The 17138-nt window shown below is 44.3% G+C and overlaps 1 protein-coding gene across 2 annotated transcripts in view; it reads right to left on the minus strand.

Annotated features, from left to right (window-relative positions):
- The window catches only part of prkcab (protein kinase C, alpha, b), a 129625-nt gene that overhangs the window by 82359 nt on the left and 30128 nt on the right, over nucleotides 1–17138 (minus strand). For both annotated transcript variants that reach the window (XM_069674004.1, XM_069674003.1), the window contains exon 3: nucleotides 8752–8834. In XM_069674004.1, the coding sequence (XP_069530105.1) occupies nucleotides 8752–8834 (83 nt within the window). The remainder of the gene's footprint in view (nucleotides 1–8751; nucleotides 8835–17138) is intronic.

The raw sequence follows: 17138 nt of genomic DNA on the forward strand, positions 1-17138 counted from the left end.
TATAGGTCATAAAGCCCGCCTCCTCCATGTTAACAGATGGGACATGAGTCAAACTATAAAATCAAAATACACGTCAAATACATTTTTCTCAAACATGCTTTCTGTCATTATAGTTAGTTCTTATCATGCTGATTTATGTCCAAGTGTTCAAGTTTAGTTTTAATTAGTTATTTGATGCTGTAAAAATGATTGACAGCTCTGTTGACAAATCCGGCTCCTGCAGCCGATCTGTTCCGGGTTAGCAGAGTAGAGGAGGATCGGTGAGAGGAGACGTAACTAAAACAATCACAACAGTCATTGGAGTTTCCATATCTGTGATCGTCTGCTTCAGATCAACACAAGAAGCTGACATGCGGGTCCTTGCTGTTTTTTCCCCTTAAGTTAAGTGTGTTTTGGTTAGCAGAAGTGGCTAGGGCGGCTCCACCCGCTGATCTCTACTGCGCCAGTCGGGCTCCAAATGACGTCACCATCGCAACATGGCAGCGAGTATCACGGGGGCTATTTTGGCATCAATTTCGTACAATGGGAGCAGACGGAGACGCGTCGTCCATCTATATATACAGTCTTTGTCGACAGCTCTGTTGACGAAAACGGCTCCTGCAGCCGATCTGTTCCGGATTAGCAGAGTAGAGGAGGAACGGCGAGAGGAGACGTAACTAAAACAATCACTACAGTCAGTGAAGTTTCCATAAGCGTGAATATACTTCAGACCAACACAAAGAAGCTGCTCTGCTGCAGACTGAGCCCACCTGAGGTTCTCCAACATGTTCTGTCCACAGTGTTTTTTGGTTAGCAGAAGGGGTGGAACATCAATACCGCGGCCGCCAACTGCACAGACTCTGGCTCCAAATGTGCAAGATGGCAACACCCGCTTCCAGGGACTGTTTTGGCTTCACTTTTGTACAATGAGAGTCATTGGATTTGATAGACTGCTATTCATGGGCTCTAAACATCGAGGGAATTAAGGGATCTTTATTAAATCCAGCTTCTCCATTCATGTCTTTCTTGACTGCAGCGGATTAAACAATAAAAGCTACTCTTTCACTCAGCACGGCACACCGCAGATTTCTGTTTGATCACCACTTTTGTTTCATGATGATTTCTTTTTGTTTTTTTTCTGCCAATGAAAACGGATCCTGTCGGTCCAGGTGATCCGTCAGACTGAGATTAGATGAGCCTTCTTAAAAGTGACGTTTCCTGCTGAACGGGGTGTTTCTGATCCAGTGTCCGCCCGCTGCCTGTGTGTGTCACTGTCCTTATTTTTAACTACCAGTGTGTCCTCTTCCTTTCTCAGTTTCTCAGACCTGAACTGGGCCTCCGGTGATCTCCCTGACAAACTGCGGCTGAATTACATTTGACCTCAATTGGACACAGCTGATAGTAACCTACTGAACCGAAAAGAGCATGAATAAAATGACCGAATTATGCCGTCTGTGTGGACGGAAATGTCCCTCTGGTGAGTGTCACAGTAACGTGTCAGTAATTTCTTCCGTTTTCATAAGGTTATGTAGGTTTGTGTAAGATGTCTGTTTTTACGAGTACTATGTAGCCACTTATTTATCCTATTCTTGCAAGTCACTGCTTCTCTCACTGCAGCTCTACTTTTCTTGGAGGATGGCGCTCAATCCGCTCGTCGTACAGATAAAGCTGATGGTTTCAGGCATTTTTTTGCTGGTTTCAGCCTCAGTTTTTTTTCTCTTTGAGTTATCTCTTTGTTTTGGCTTCAAAGAAACTCTGTCAGGACATCAAGGCCACACTTCTTCCAACAGAAAAATAAACACTGGCTTAGACTGTTGGCTAGAGCCGCAGTAATATGTTCCTGAGAGTTTAGGATGCCTGTTGAGATGGGACAGTGTGAGACTGAAAAACTGGTGATGTCCCGTGGCTCAGTTTGGTCGTCGGCAGATCACAGGAGCATAGGATACATATAATAAAGTCAAACTCCTTCTGCACGTAATTGGCCGATAAAGCGGATTTTGATGTTCATAATATGCTCTAAATATTAGATTATTTCTATTTTGGGGGAAGAAACAGCAGAAACAGGAAGAGAGTGGGGATGACACGTGGCAAAGAGTCGAACGAGGGGCCGCCTCATCGAGGACTGTAGCCTCTGCGAAATGTTACAATTTAATTTACGCTTTTGTCCGAAGCGACGTACACGTAGGCGTCTGAGCAATGGAGCAAGTAGAGAAAATGCATCCACATTATTCAGTTAGGGGAGCAACATTCTGGTTCGGCTACCCCACTTTTTGTGTTTTAAAAAATATCTGCAATCAGGTGATTATATTTAAGCATCCTATATCAATGATCATTTTCAGCAACTGACAAAAACGACCCCCCTTTAAATGGTCTCGTCGAACCCGTACCTGATCGTTTGCCTCAGCGTGCTTTAGCCGTCGATCCACACGGGAGTCTGACTGACACAGGTGAGAAACATTTAGCTTCACTGCGATCATGGACTGAACAGAACATAGCAAAAGATCGGCTAGCGTATGTTGAATGAACCTGCTTGGCCCACTGACTCCAGCCAAACTTTAAATGAGCTAAAAGTAGGATTTCACTGTCGCTGAAAATGCAGAATGATTTGCTGATAAACGTTAGCTCACTTTGCCAGCCCGGCTGCCTCACGTTAGCTTGCTGGTCCAATCTAATAGACCTGCAGAGAGCCGGAGAGCTCCACGCAGATCCATCGCAGAAACTACGTGTGAAGCAAAAGAAAAGAAAGTAACATGGCTATTAATATTTGTCATTATAGCCCTGGTGATTGTATAATGTGGGATGTAGCGGAGGAGAGTAGACACACATAAACGCACATAATCTAACTTATTTAGAATAGTTCAAGTGGCTGTTACTTGACTTAATCCAAGAGGTTAGGTTGGGTAGAAATGCAGGATAAAAAAAACACCACCACCTATGCATCTTTCCAAGTTTGCTCCCCCATTCTGAAAGATAACCAGTCTCATGGGCAACACATGCCTCCTTCTACCTGTCTTAATCCTATCAAGACAGGAGGAACAAAGTCAGTAAGTGCCAACAAACAGCTTCAATATCATTAAGGTCAGAGGTGTTCATAAAGAGCTGCGTCTTTAGCTTCTTCTTAAAGGTGAAAGGGACTCTGCGGACCGACTAAGTTTGGTAACTCACTCCACCATCGGGGGACTACTGAGGAGAAGAGTCTAGTTAGAGACTTAGGGCCCTGTTGTGATGGGAGCACCAGGTGCCTTTCATTGGCAGAGCGTAGTGGGCGGGAGGGAGTGTAGACCTGGATGAGGGCGTTCAGGTAGGCAGGAGCCGTTTTTGTTGCTGTTTTGTAAGCGAGCAACAGGGTTTGAATTTGATGTGAGCGGCGACTGGGAGCCAGTGGAGGGATATGAACAGTGGAGCGACATGTGCGGTTGTGGGTTGATTGAAGAGCAGTCGCGCTGCCGCGTTCTGGATCATCTGCAGAGGTTTGAATGTGCGTGCAGGAAGGCCTGCCAGTAGGGAGTTGCACGCCTCTGTATTTAACCGCTGAGCTAAACCGGCGCCTCAACAGATATATTTCTTCACATTAGAGACGGTGATTATTTACAGCAGACTGATTTCCAAATCCTACAAATGAAATACAGAAAAAAGGTACAGTAAGGGAGATACACGTGATACATCAAACACATGGAGCTGGGATGAAAAGAAAAAGCCATCTAATTCTAAATGAAACACATGCGGACTCTCCGCAGCAGCGATGTTAATGAACAGGGTGAAAGACAGATGGTTGGAAAGAGGATTTGCCAAAGAGACTAACTGCAACAGACCCATGTGAAGCATAATCTCCTCGGTCACAAGCACCAAATCTGTCACTGAAATGAAGCAGAAAAAGTGGATCTTCAAAGTGCTTCGTTGGTCAAAGATGCGGGCCTATTATGCACACGTAACCTGGTTGTGAAACCCATATTTTGTTTCTCTATGGATGATTCACCTCCATTCACTGCTTCCCGAGTGATCCTTGACTGATAATACAGCACTTTTTTACCACCTACGCCTCACAATGTGCTGAATGAGAAAAGAGAGAAACAGAGAGAGAAAGAAGAGAGAGAGAGCGAGCGAGCACTTTTCACTCAGATGCTAATTCGAACATCTCCTTCTCTCTTCTCCGCGGCGCACTGAGAGCGGATCAAAGCATCTGCCGCACAGATGACGCCCGTTCCCGCACAGAGGTTGGCTCAAGGGTCACTCTCTACCAACAGTGCAGAGGTGTGTGTGTGTGTGTGTGTGTGTGTGTGTGAGTAAGACGGAGTGAGAGTGATTGATAGAGTCATGACACTGGACTGATTCAGAAGCTGACGGGCAGGGACGGAGGATTGGAGATGGATGGATAGAGTCATCGTCGTCCACCCTGAGGCCGATCAATCGATTCATTGGCTCATTGTTGCAGCGCTACATGTGCCGTTTAAAGGACAGGTGTTGTGATATTCCTGCACCAGAGCCACGTGGTTGCACCATAACCACACTGTTGCACTGTGCACATGTGCATTCATCACCATGATGCAGCAACGTGGTTTATTTTGAGTCAATCCCACATGTATCGTCCTGATGCTACTACTCAAACAAACCAAGTTTGTATTTATACGCTGCTAAAAATAGTCCCCAACACACTCACTATTTACTCCAGTTTGAGTAAAGTTTACAGCTGTTTCAGGGAAATATTAGGCTCTGTTAAAGATGTAAACATATTACTGAGCTGAAAGTTAAAGATCTGAATTGTTTGTGCTACTCTGAAATTCTTTTTAATATAAATAAAGATAACCAGTTATTTTATATATATAAATATATGTCATCACAATGGACCCCTCCCCCAAACAACAATTGCCCATATATAGCAATATAATAGCAACCCATCCATCCATCTATTATAGATACCCTTCATCCTGTTCAGCTGGGCGAGAGGCCGGCTGCACCCTGGACTGATCGCCAGTCAATCACAGGGCTGACACATAGAGACAGACAACCTTTCACGCTCATATTCACACCTACGGGCAATTTTAGAGTCACCAATGAACCTAATGAGCATGTCTTTGGACTGTGGGAGGAAGCCGGAGTACCCGGAGGGAACCCACGCATATACAGGGAGAACATGCAAACTCCACACAGAAAGGCCCACTACGTCCGAACCGGGATTCGAACTAGGAACCTTCTCGCTGTGAGGCGAGAGATAGTGCCTAATTTTAAAAATACTTCTGACTTAACTGCAGATCTAAATTTGAGCAACGCAAACTGTGATGAAGATGTCAGAATGTATAAAGTTTGCTTTGGAAGGAAAAATAAAGAGGAACAGCCTTTAAGCTTTCTTTCATTTTAGCTTTAAGACTCATTTTTTGGGGCGTCGGTTTAGCTCAGCGGTTAGGTCGCACGTCCCACGTGAAGAGGCTGCGGTCCTCGATGCGGCGGCCCCAGGTTCGCCTCCTTCCTCGTGTCTTCCCCACTCTCTCTTCCCCTGTTTCTGAAACCATCCACTGTCTCTATCTCTGTCAATAAATGTAACAACAACATACTCTTACAATCGATCTGCATGACTGTAATGCTGTATGCCACACACGCTATACATTAGCAGTGAGCAACAGCACACAGCATCTCAGGCAGACTGACTTTCTTCAAACTTATCTTTGTTGAAAACTGTTCTAATTGAGAAAAGTGTCAAAAACTGACGAGAGTGAAGGAAAATAAGTGCTTTTCTCTTGTTAAAAAAAGAGCTGTTTGTGTGTGAGCTGGTCCAGGATCATTATTTGGAATTGAAAGAGGTACATCCCCGAGGGACCCTCTATGCACTCTGTTCCAGGCGGTAGATAATTGGCACAAAAACAGGCAGATCAAAATTCACAATGGGCACTCAAAGCCAGGAATTCAGGTAAGCGCGCGTGTGCGTATGTGCGAGAGAGAGAGAGAGTGTGAGATAACATAGAGAGATAGAGAGAAAGAGTTGAATAGTTAGGCAGGAAGTTGGACAGATAGAGCTGATGAGATGCGTGGTTGAATAATAAGAAGGTAGCTCAGGAGCGATACAGACAATGAACAATGGCTTTTGGACGGTTTGAGACGAGACTAATGACTCTTAAAGGAACAAAGCAGGATGAAGAGACGCCGATACAGAGCGACCGCTTTGATGAAAGTTCATAAGACACAGCTTCAGTGAAACTGTAATGACTCTGAAAAGATTGTGATGTTCTTGAAGCAGCAAACATGTGTGTGTGTCTAACTGGCTTAGCAAGGGAACATTTTAAACAGGTCTAATTGGTGTATAATTGGCTACTTGTGTTTGTAGTGGAACATTAGAGATGACCAATAATGACAGTGTGGTGTCTTATCCTCTGATATGTGCACAAACTCTCTGCTCACATGATGGCCTCAGTAAAGCTTGTTGCATGTTAAATACACAGACATCAGCGCATGCTGCGGCTCTACCTGACCTCCATCTCTAATCTAACCAAGGACGCATCCCGAGCCTGGCCCGAGGGGAGAGGAGACTGAGGTTCAACTGTTTCACAGGGTCACACATGCACAGATAAATTGCACCCTGGGGGAGCACAGAGGTCAGACTCCAAAACTGATAACGCACCAGCACCTCCAGCGTGCCCCGTAAGCATCACGCAGGCTGAGGGTACAGCAGGGAGGCTAATGAGGGACAGCGTTATCACACCTGATGTGTGGAAGCAAACAGCTGGTGAACAGAGAAGAGCTCCACACAAGAGATAGAGCAGATAGAGGGTTGACTTTTACAGGCAGACACAAAAGAATCAATAGAACATAATGCAATACGCCCTCTCTTAATATATTATTGATACACCGGTCTGTGAGTGTAATTAAATGGTCACTCTGGATGGATTAAGTCTGTGAGAGATGGTGGAGAAGCACAAGAGAGAGGCTCCGTCATGTTCCAAGTGAATATTATTGTCATCTGTTTAAACGGATATCTGCAAATGAATGCAGGTGAGGGACAAGATGTTCGGCGTCTGAAGCATTCTGGTTTTTTAGTCCGAATAATATCCCTGCATTCATGGGGAAAGTTCACTTGAACGCCCCCTCAAGTCAGAACAACAACTCGGAAAGGCTGAGAAAACATTGGTCTCTGATTAGCTGAGTTGCAGAACATGTTGGGCCAAAGAGATTTTTTTTTCTGATGGAAAGACACTTTTTATGAATTCATGTATTGCAATTATTTATTCTTAATGCTCAATTATAATGTGTAATATGCAGTTAGGATGTAAACGTTAGCTCCTGTTCAAAGTGCTTTCACACCCAGAGTCAGTTTGTTTGATTCGAAGCAAAGAACAAATTGTTGCAGTGTTGCATTTTGCCTAAAGTTATAATGGGGAAACGTGTAAGGGTGCTTTCACACCTGACAGCTTTGTTCATTTCTGACTTTACTCGGAAAGTCCCGTGCGTTTGGACAGGTGAGAACACGCATTTGAACTCGTTGTGCAGACCAAACTACCGGACCACAGTCCGCTAGAAAAGTCAGGACTCAGTCTGTTTCCAAACTAACCCTGGTCCGGTTCGATTCAGGTGAGAACATAATCGGACTTCGGAACCTAATGTATGAAGCAAACCAAAACACAGTGCATTGTGGGTTGTTAACAGGTGCTGATACTTGCAGAGACAGCCAAGCAGCCAGAGAGCAAACTCCCTGAAATAAAGAAAGAGGGAGAGCACACTCCTCAATCAGACTCAGCACGATCGCGGACTTTAATGTTTTGTTGTCAGACATTGTTCCACAGATCGATCACTTCCATTCTCCTTTAGTTTCTCCCCCACGTCTGTCCTCTACTCATCTTGCTGCCTGGCTGCGTGGCTGTCTCTGCAAGTGTCAGCCACCGTTAACCCACTAAGCACAGTGTTTTGGTTTGCTTCCTGTATTGGGTCCTACTTTAAGTCTGTTTATGTTCCCACCTGAATCAAACCGGACCGGGGTGGGTTTGGAAACAGACTCCTGACAAAGGCAGCGGCCTTTCCGAGTAAAGTCAGAAAGTCCGGACCAAAGCTATCAGGTGTGAAAGCAACCTCAGATGTTTCCCCATTATAACCTAAAGCTTGTGAACACAACGGGGTTGGAAGAGCGACATCCCTTGGTAACTCTGAGCTTCCGAGAAGCGTGTTAATGTGGGGTATTAACCAAACGCTATCAGTATGCTAATTCATGTTGGTCTCTCAGTATTGATCCTTGTCTCTTCTCAGCATTAGGTACTAAACAGTCTGGAGTCTCATAGTTTCCTTTTCTGTAGTTGCTCTCATGGCAAAAACCTGTCCAACAGAGTATCCAGTAAAAAAACAACTTTTACTGGAAGTGTGTTTAGCTCGCTGTGCTTTGCACCTAAGAGTTTTATTTTCCTGCTGAACTCCATTTGCCATCAGGCTGAGAAGACTTGACTTCCTTTGACTCAGCGGTGTATCCGTCTTTCACCAGACATTTAAACTCTGCTTTTAGCTCAGCCCTTTGGCTTCGCTGTCTGTTTGACATTTGATATGACGTGTTTGAGGAAGCACACACTCTGCACTTTCTCCACTTTTTTTTTTTAAACAGCTGTCAAAAAAAATCTGAGAAACTGAAACTACTTTAAAATAAATGTATAAACGCTGTAGTAAAACTCTGATTTGTACTTTTTGGAAACCTTTTAGGGATCTTCTGCTGTCTTATAATATATCAAAAAAAATATTCTTAGAGTTTTTGTGTGCAGGTAGATCCACTCAGGTATCTGGGTGCATAAAGTATTAACAACTTACGTCTGTGTCAGGGCCCTTATCAGCTCCAGGACAGGAGAAGGTGACGAACTCATGGCAGCGCTTGTGAACCACGAAACAGCAAACTGAGAGAAGAGAGAGAAAGAGAGAAGACGGCTTTACAGGAACAGTTGTGACCTTGTTCTCATTCACCTGCTTCTCAAAGAGAAAAACACACATGCACATAAAGTTTAGTATTTTTATGCAAACATTTCTGACAAATGTTGAAGAGAGTGGGGGAGAAACAGGAGCAGAGAGAGGCCGTAAGAGAGACCATGTGCATGTTAATTATCATCAATCAACAGAGTGATTTTGACAAGCCTCTCTTCTATGGACACACAAACAAATGCTGACAGACAAACAGACCCCCATGCATGTGCCTCCCACGCTCACACCCACACAGAAAAATCGTCACTGCATGATCTTGTCTGTTCTGTTTCTTTACAGTCTGTTTGGTTCATGCCGATCGCATCACTCTCTCCGTAATCCGCCCCTATCAAAGTGTCACTCAGCGTGACACGGCTGACATGACACCTGACGCCGCTCCCGGCACGGCGACATTTACATTTGGACACTGGTGCAGATCAGCAGGGACAAAGCAAAAGCGTGGACATCTGTGACAGCCAGATCACAAGCTGACTCTCGCTGTGACTCTCACTCTGTGTACCAGACTGGAATTTTTTCCCGGCCGTTATTTCACATTTCTCATTCTTTCTTCTCTTTTATTCTCACACAATCTGTCTGCCTCGCTTATTGTCAAACTGCCCGCGTGTTCATGTGCACTTTTGTGCTCTATCACAATTTTATTTGTGTGTTTTTCGTGTCCAACTCCGCCAGCCAAGTCACTGCTGCCAGACAATCTGACGGCCGTTGGTTAAAAAACAGAAATGAGTTTGCTGAAGAGTCCAAGAAACAGCAGGGGTTTCAACTGCCCATGAAAAGGATTGTACTGTATAACAATACTCAGTTAATGGGATACATGTCTGTTGGATGGATGGATGGTATATATAAATGAATGGATGAAGGGTGTGTATATGGCTATGATGGATGGACGGTACACCTGAAAAATCTAATGTAATCCAAAGCACCAGCTCAGCCATAAGATGAGCTTTTATGTTATGTGTACAGGCTTTGTTCTAAGCTGTCAGAGACGTGTTAATTCAATGGTATTTCAGCGTGAAGCTCATAATTGGTGGTGGGGCTGTACTGAGCAGCATTATATTCAGTACTCCTCATGTATGTAAACAGGGAGGACAACAAATTAGAGACACATCTCAATATCATGTTGTTGAGTACAACCTTTAACTACGGCCTCAGTAACAAACATCATTGAATTGACACACTTCCGACTCTCAACAAAACCGAAGTCAACAAAAACTAAACTTCATTAAAGCAGAATCCATGGCACTGCTGTTGTGTTGAACTGCATTAGATTATACAGGTGTACCTAATGAAGTGGCCGGTGAGTGTAGATGGGGGGGTAGACAGTAAATGGATGGATGGATAATGGTATATGGATGGATAGATGGATGGATGGATGGTAGATAGATGGATGGATGGATAATGGTATATGGATGGATAGATGGATGGATGGATGGTAGATAGATGGATGGATTGTATATGGATGATGGATGGATGTATATAGATGATGGATGGAAGGATTAATGGTATATAGATGGAGGACGAATGACTGGTATATAGATGGATGGATGGTACATACACGGATTGATGGTATATGGATGGATGGATAGATATATGGATGGATGGATGGTATATAGATGGATGGATGGATAGATGGATGGTAAATGGATGGATGGATGGTATATGGATGGATGGATGGATGGTATATGGATGATGGATGGATGAACGGTATATGGATGATGGACGGATGAATGGTATATAGATGGAGGACGAAAGACTGGTATATAGATGGATGGATGGTACATACACGGATTGATGGTATATGGATGGATGGATAGATATATGGCTGGATGGATGGATGGTATATGGATGATGGATGGATGAATGGTATATAGATGGATGGATGGTATATAGATGGATGGATGGTATATGGATGGATTGATGGATGGATGGATGGTAAATGGACAGATTGATGGATGGATGGATGGTATATGGATGGATGGATGGATGGATGGTATATGGATGATGGATGGATGAATGGTATATAGATGGATGGATGGATGGTATATGGATGATGGATGGATGAATGGTATATGGATGATGGATGGATGAATGATATATAGATGGATGGATGAAGAGATACATGGTATATCGATGGAGGATGAAAGCCTGGTATATAGATGGGTGGATGCATGGATGGATAGATGGATGGTATATAGATGGATAGATGAAGGGATAAATGGCATATAGATGGAGGATGAAATAAGATAGATAGATAGATAGATAGATAGATAATCATGAGTATGACCATCGGTATCATCAGTTTCAGTTTTATTTCCTGTCACCATAATCCTAATCCCTGAAACCCTGATACTCACTACAGCGTTTCTCTCCGTGTATGTGTGTCAGGGACGGATATTCTCCTGCCACCGGAGCAGTGCTGAGCCGGTGGCAGCGTGCAGTATGAATTCATCTCTCTCAGTAATAAAGAGAAAAAGAAGCAGTGGAGGAGGATAAAAAGCTCAGCAAAAGAGTGTCCCAAAGTGATTCATCCGCGCTCCAAAGTTTTCATCTGTGCCGTTTGTCATTTTTGTAACGCACAGAAGCGGACGATGCGCAGGTGGTAATGCAGACGGAGAGGACATTTGAGGGCACAGTGGGGGATTTTCGGCGATGCTAGCAGCTCTATAGCGACAAAGGTTTAGTAAGTCTCTCCTCTCCACCCGACGCCGCTCCGATCAAAGGTGTGCTCATGGCCTACAAAAACTTTAATCATGGCACTAACATGAATGCAATTATGCACGGTGATAAATGTATTATATTGCAACTACTACGAGTGAAATTATTGCACTGGGATAAGAGTTATTACACAGGGTCCTGTAGGTTGCCCTAGAAGGCAAATTGCATATTGTCATATTGCTCATGGGGGTCATTGACTGATATTAGAGTTCAGTGACCTGATTGAAACATAAATTATACTGCACACTAACACGCAGACACTTAACCTCTTACAAAAAGTAAATCTTTTATTCATAGTGTGTTACTTTTATAGGCTGAAAGCCAAACTTCAGTAGATCCACTAAAGGATTTGAAAGGATTCAGATGTCGACACTATTGAACCACAACCAGCGCTATTAGATAACACATCCGGGCCTTTTTATACAAATACAAACAGAAATCAAAAGTCAGGGACAAACAGAGACAGAGGGAACTAAATCATGGTGATTTTGATAGAGTGTTTTAAAATCAGATTTTTGCTTCGTCCCTACTGAGAATATTAGCAAGTGTTGAAACATTGACCTCGTAGCATTTGTTCCCACTTCATATCCACCTCCAACTTGCCCCAGGGTCAAACTTTCACACCTCGCATCCCACATCCTGCCCACTCTGCTGTGAATGAAATTAAAAAAACATGCAAAAGAGGAGGACAAAACAGCCAGGATCTGATTTTCTGTAACTTTTACTCAGCAGGATTCATTCTGAGTGCAACCATCAGGTTTCTGTTCCTCCCCGCACTCTACTTACGACATGTGAATCACGGGCGTGATGACGTCCGTAGCTTTTTCTCTACCCCCCATCCAGCAGCGCTCCTCACACCCTCAGCCACACTCCCACTCCCCCGTCCCCCGGCTCAGTTTAGGGCCGATCTCAGACCAGCTTGAGCGTCTGCTGGTGCTGCAGTGTGGAGCCGAGCAGACTGACGTGACACTGATCTCAGTTCAGAGGTGAAGAAGGGCGGCTAAGCTGCGCATAGTGGAAGGGATAAATCTAGCTTTGGACTTTTCGTGTGTGTGTGTGTGTGTGTGTGTGTGTGTGTGTGTGTCAGGCAGGCTTACTGAGTCTTACACAAAAAAGAGACAGTGTTTCTCTGCGACTTTAATCCCTGCCGTTGACTTTCATGCACACACACACACACACACACTGGTATACACATTAATCTAAAAGCTGTCTCAAGAAAGCAGAGGCCAATATGCTGCAGTGGCTAAAACACAGAGGCATCATGGGAAATCATGCAATGACACATACACCCAACCAATCAGGTGGAAAGCTGTGAAGACCTCTCACACAATACTGTATTGAAGCAGTGGCTGACATTTCATTTTGGCAAGTGCCATTTTTGTTTTTCTTTTGGAGTCAGATCTGACCATATTTGGACGTCAGGGTTAATATGCGTTGTGACGTACTGTAAATGGGACCAAATGTACAAAACGCGGGTTGCCAGGTTGAGGACACTGAACCTACTCGAGCGCAAGTTGTGCGCTTTGACAATGACAAGCCACGAGTCCTGTGCGGCAATTTGTTTCATATCTGGCAACCCGGGGTAACAAATGGGCAGTGGGCGGGGTCGCGCAAGCCAAAGCACACACAGACGTTCCGCACCGGAATAAGAATAGGAGCAGATGGAGACGCGTCGTCCATCTTTATATACAGTCATTGGTGTATACCTGCTCGCTGTGGGCCAAACAACAACAAAATGTTTCTTCAGATTCTTCATATAATGGAGGAAAGAAAGAGGAACAAGTGCACACTAACAGACCTGGAGAGGCACTTAATTAACAGTGCTTCCTGGTGATTTTAAAGCCACTATAATAAATCTTTCCTGTGACTCAGACTCCGGGGTCTGACGGGGGAACTCAGTAGAAAAAAAGTGTAGATGTCTCCAGATGGTTTAGTCTTCTCCGTGAGCGCTGCGTGAAGCAGCAGGAGCAGAGGTGACACAGTGACATACTGTATCGTCAGGGATATTATGATTAATTACTGTGGGCTTTGTTTCACCAGCCTAATTGCATAAGCAGAGAGATAAGGGGCTTTGGCATTACAGAGCAGCTTACACAACACAAACGCTTCCTTGTGATTGTGTGCGGAAGGTGCAAAGCCCATTATACGCTGTGTTTGTGTTCATCATTTCAGTGTTTGTCTCTAAATTTGTGGCATTTTGTGGCATGTTTTCACACCGCTACACACTGTGGTGGCATTTCTTCACCTCTTCCCGAGCATTCCCATCCCTATCCATTACTGATCCCTTAAAGTGTGGGTTTAGCCCTGGCTAATCTGGTGAAATTGGGAATCTACCGAGCCAGAGTTAATAGAATTATGTGGCGTTGTTGCTCAGATGAAAAGCCTGCGGTGGAAGATAAGGGAGCAGGACAGGACACCTGCAGCGCCGGACCAAACTCGATACCTTCCAGACACATTCAATTGATCCGGGGGCCCCCCTGGAGTGCACCCGACCACAAAGAGAACGCCGGCTTTGATCTGAGGTCCACAGGAGGGAGAGAGTGAAGTGCGCAAAAGGCGGATGAATAGGTGGAGTGGGAGGGAACAAGTCCACAGGGGTTCAGGGTTTCTGTAAGTGTAAGGATATCAAAGGGAGTCAGAAATGTTCATGTACTCTTGCATTTACATAATTTTAGTGCTAAATATTGTGAAAAGCTTTGTCACCATCACAACTTTCTGGGAATTAGCACAAATTATTCATCCTTCACTCAGACAGACGAGCCAACCAGGCTGCCGATTAAACTGCTCTGCTCCTCTTTTGTTATGGCTCCGCGGTCTTTCTGCAGAGTGTTTGTCATTTCGTGCGAGAAAAAAATGGCAGAGGGGAGGCGAGGAGAGGGTAAGGGAGGGAGGTGTATTTTCCTCTATTTTTAGGCTCCATTCTGGCCAGGGCTGGAACAGTGTGTACTGAACCCCACTGAACTGGAGAAGTGAGGGAAGACATTTCCTCTACACCTCTACACCTGGCCAACGGACACTATAAATAAACAGGCGATGATAACACGTGTGCAAACACACGGACATATCTGAGGGAAAACGTGCATGTGAGAGAGAGCAGTGAATGACGAGTGAAGAGCTATTCCTGCGTGAGTGCTGAATGAGAGACGTGGAAAAGGCTGACAGAGGATTGAATGGGTCTATAGAAGTGCAGCATCCTACACACAGCAGAGAGCAGGACTCCTGCCTGGGTCAAGTTCTCATCAAAGTTTGATAGAGTTCAAAGAGAAACTATATCCGTGCGTTGTTTACCGTCCAGGCCAGCAGCTTTCTGCTCTCACTCTGTCACATGCAGGGTTTAATCTGAGCTTAAAGAAACAAAGACATTTACTTGTGTGTATAAAAGTGTCTATGTCAGTGTCGCCAAAGAAGCATAAAATTGACATCACACGTTTTTTATTTCTTCCTGAAGTGTCTGACTTTGATGGTGTGACCTTTGACCTCCTGCCATCGCAGTGACTGACAGATCCCAGATTCCCAGAGCTCCGGGGTCACATGACCCACTACCTCCAGCTCTCTCTAGAGACCGGTGGAGATCGATGGACAGGGACCACAGGGGGAGTGACTCAATGACAGTTGAGACAGCCAGACAGGCTGGAGTAGAAGCTTTTCTTTCTTAAGATTTTTTGCAGGATGACACTTTTATTTTTTAGAGAGTTTTATATTATGAATGTCCAGTATTTTAAATGGCCCCCGAACACGCCAAAGTTTTCTTGTAGAGCTTACATTCGGTCAAAATGAATTCAAAGTTTCCATATTCTCTATAACTTTACAAAACAAAACATTCTGGGAGTATGAGACGTATGTTGTTCTTAGCTGACAGGAGTGTGGTCATCTGCTGTTGTAGCCCACCTGCGTTTGTGCGTTCAGAGATGCTCTTCTGCATACCTTCAGTCTGGCCATTCTCCTCTGACCTCTGCCACCAACAAGGCTTTTTCGCCGAGAGCACTGCCGCTCACCGGATATTTTCTCTTTTTCAGACCGTTCTCTGTAAACCCTTGAGATGGTTGTGGGTGAAAATCCCGGTAGATCAGCAGGTTCTGAAACACTCAGATCAGCCCGTCTGGTACCAACATCCATAAATCACTCCATCAATGATTGGCTGATATTTGCTTTAACGAGCAGTTGCACAGGTGTACCTAATGAAGTGGCCTTTGAGTGCATATCTTCATTTAAACCTCTTCAACTGATAAACTGCGTCCTGGTTCTGCGGCCTAATTTTGCAGGTGTTCAACAAGCAGCAAACCCTTCTTCTTACAGTATAACAGTTATACTCCTAAGCAGTCTGTGGTGGGAGCTTCATTAAATGAGGCAGCTCAAGTGAGTTGTCGTTATTTATGAACTCTTCTCACAGCATCTGTTTTTCACAGCTGATTTGGACTGAACAAATTCTGCTTCGGTTCATTAAATCTCCAAATTCTCTCTGTTGTCCAAATAACGTCAGATTGTCCTACAGGTACAAAGTGTGGCAACACTCTAATAGACTATATTGCTTTGGTGCTTTGGTGTACCACATTATATAAGTCTCTATCCTTTACCCACCACCCTTGGGGGGTTCGAAGTTAGTGTGATATATACCGTCAAGCAGTGTTTACCTGTGGATGTAGGAAATGAACCGAGCTGCAGCTACAACAAAGGCCCTGGAAACTCAATTTCAGCACCTACCTTCAATTATGCATTCCATAGGCACATGGAGGACAAAGACGTACAGTACGAACGCGCACGCACACGCAGAGTTAAAAGTGAAGACGTGACCTTGAACGCAACAATAAAGCGGTTCACAAAGACCACTGATGGACTGGATTAAAGAGGAAAGGAGAAGAGAAGGGGGGTGGGAGAAAGAATAGAGCAGCAATGAATAGGAAGAGATAAGATGCGGTGAAGAGAACAGAAAAAAGAAGCACATTATATTCTTCCTGCTTTTGTCTCCTGAAGGGCGCACAAATTAGGAAAACTATCCCTGGAATTCCGTTTGTGCAATTATCTTCATCAGCACATTATCCCGCTGCATGCATGTGCGAGTATTTGATTGCTTGTATGTGTGCAGATGTCAGGAATTTCATGAGCGGGGAGTACAATAAAGCAGAAACAACCTCAGGGAAAATCTAGCACACAAAACATGTTTTTAAAAAGCAAAATAAACAAAAAAATCCACTCAGCAGCTGTGTTCATGTTCAGTAACAGAGGAGATAACACCTGGTTGGTTGAGAGAAGGTGGGAGGGCCTTAGCTTAAACCCCTTCTGTCTCCTCTTAGACAGGTTCACGGATGATGGCAGTTCTCATCTTGGTACTCTGAGATCTGTGTTTGATTATGCATGTCTGGATAGCTTGTTATAGCAAACACAGACAGTGGAGACATGTTTTTTTTTATATATATATATATATATATATGGTGTGATTTGTTTTCTCGCTCTCACATCATAGAGACACTAAAGACACTAAGACTCTGTGAATTCCAATATTGATCGGATGA

This window comes from Semicossyphus pulcher, unplaced genomic scaffold, assembly GCF_022749685.1.
Source record: "Semicossyphus pulcher isolate SPU_LCO1_2020_fin unplaced genomic scaffold, fSemPul1.0.p SCAF_23, whole genome shotgun sequence".
NCBI classification, from domain to species: domain Eukaryota; kingdom Metazoa; phylum Chordata; class Actinopteri; order Labriformes; family Labridae; genus Semicossyphus; species Semicossyphus pulcher.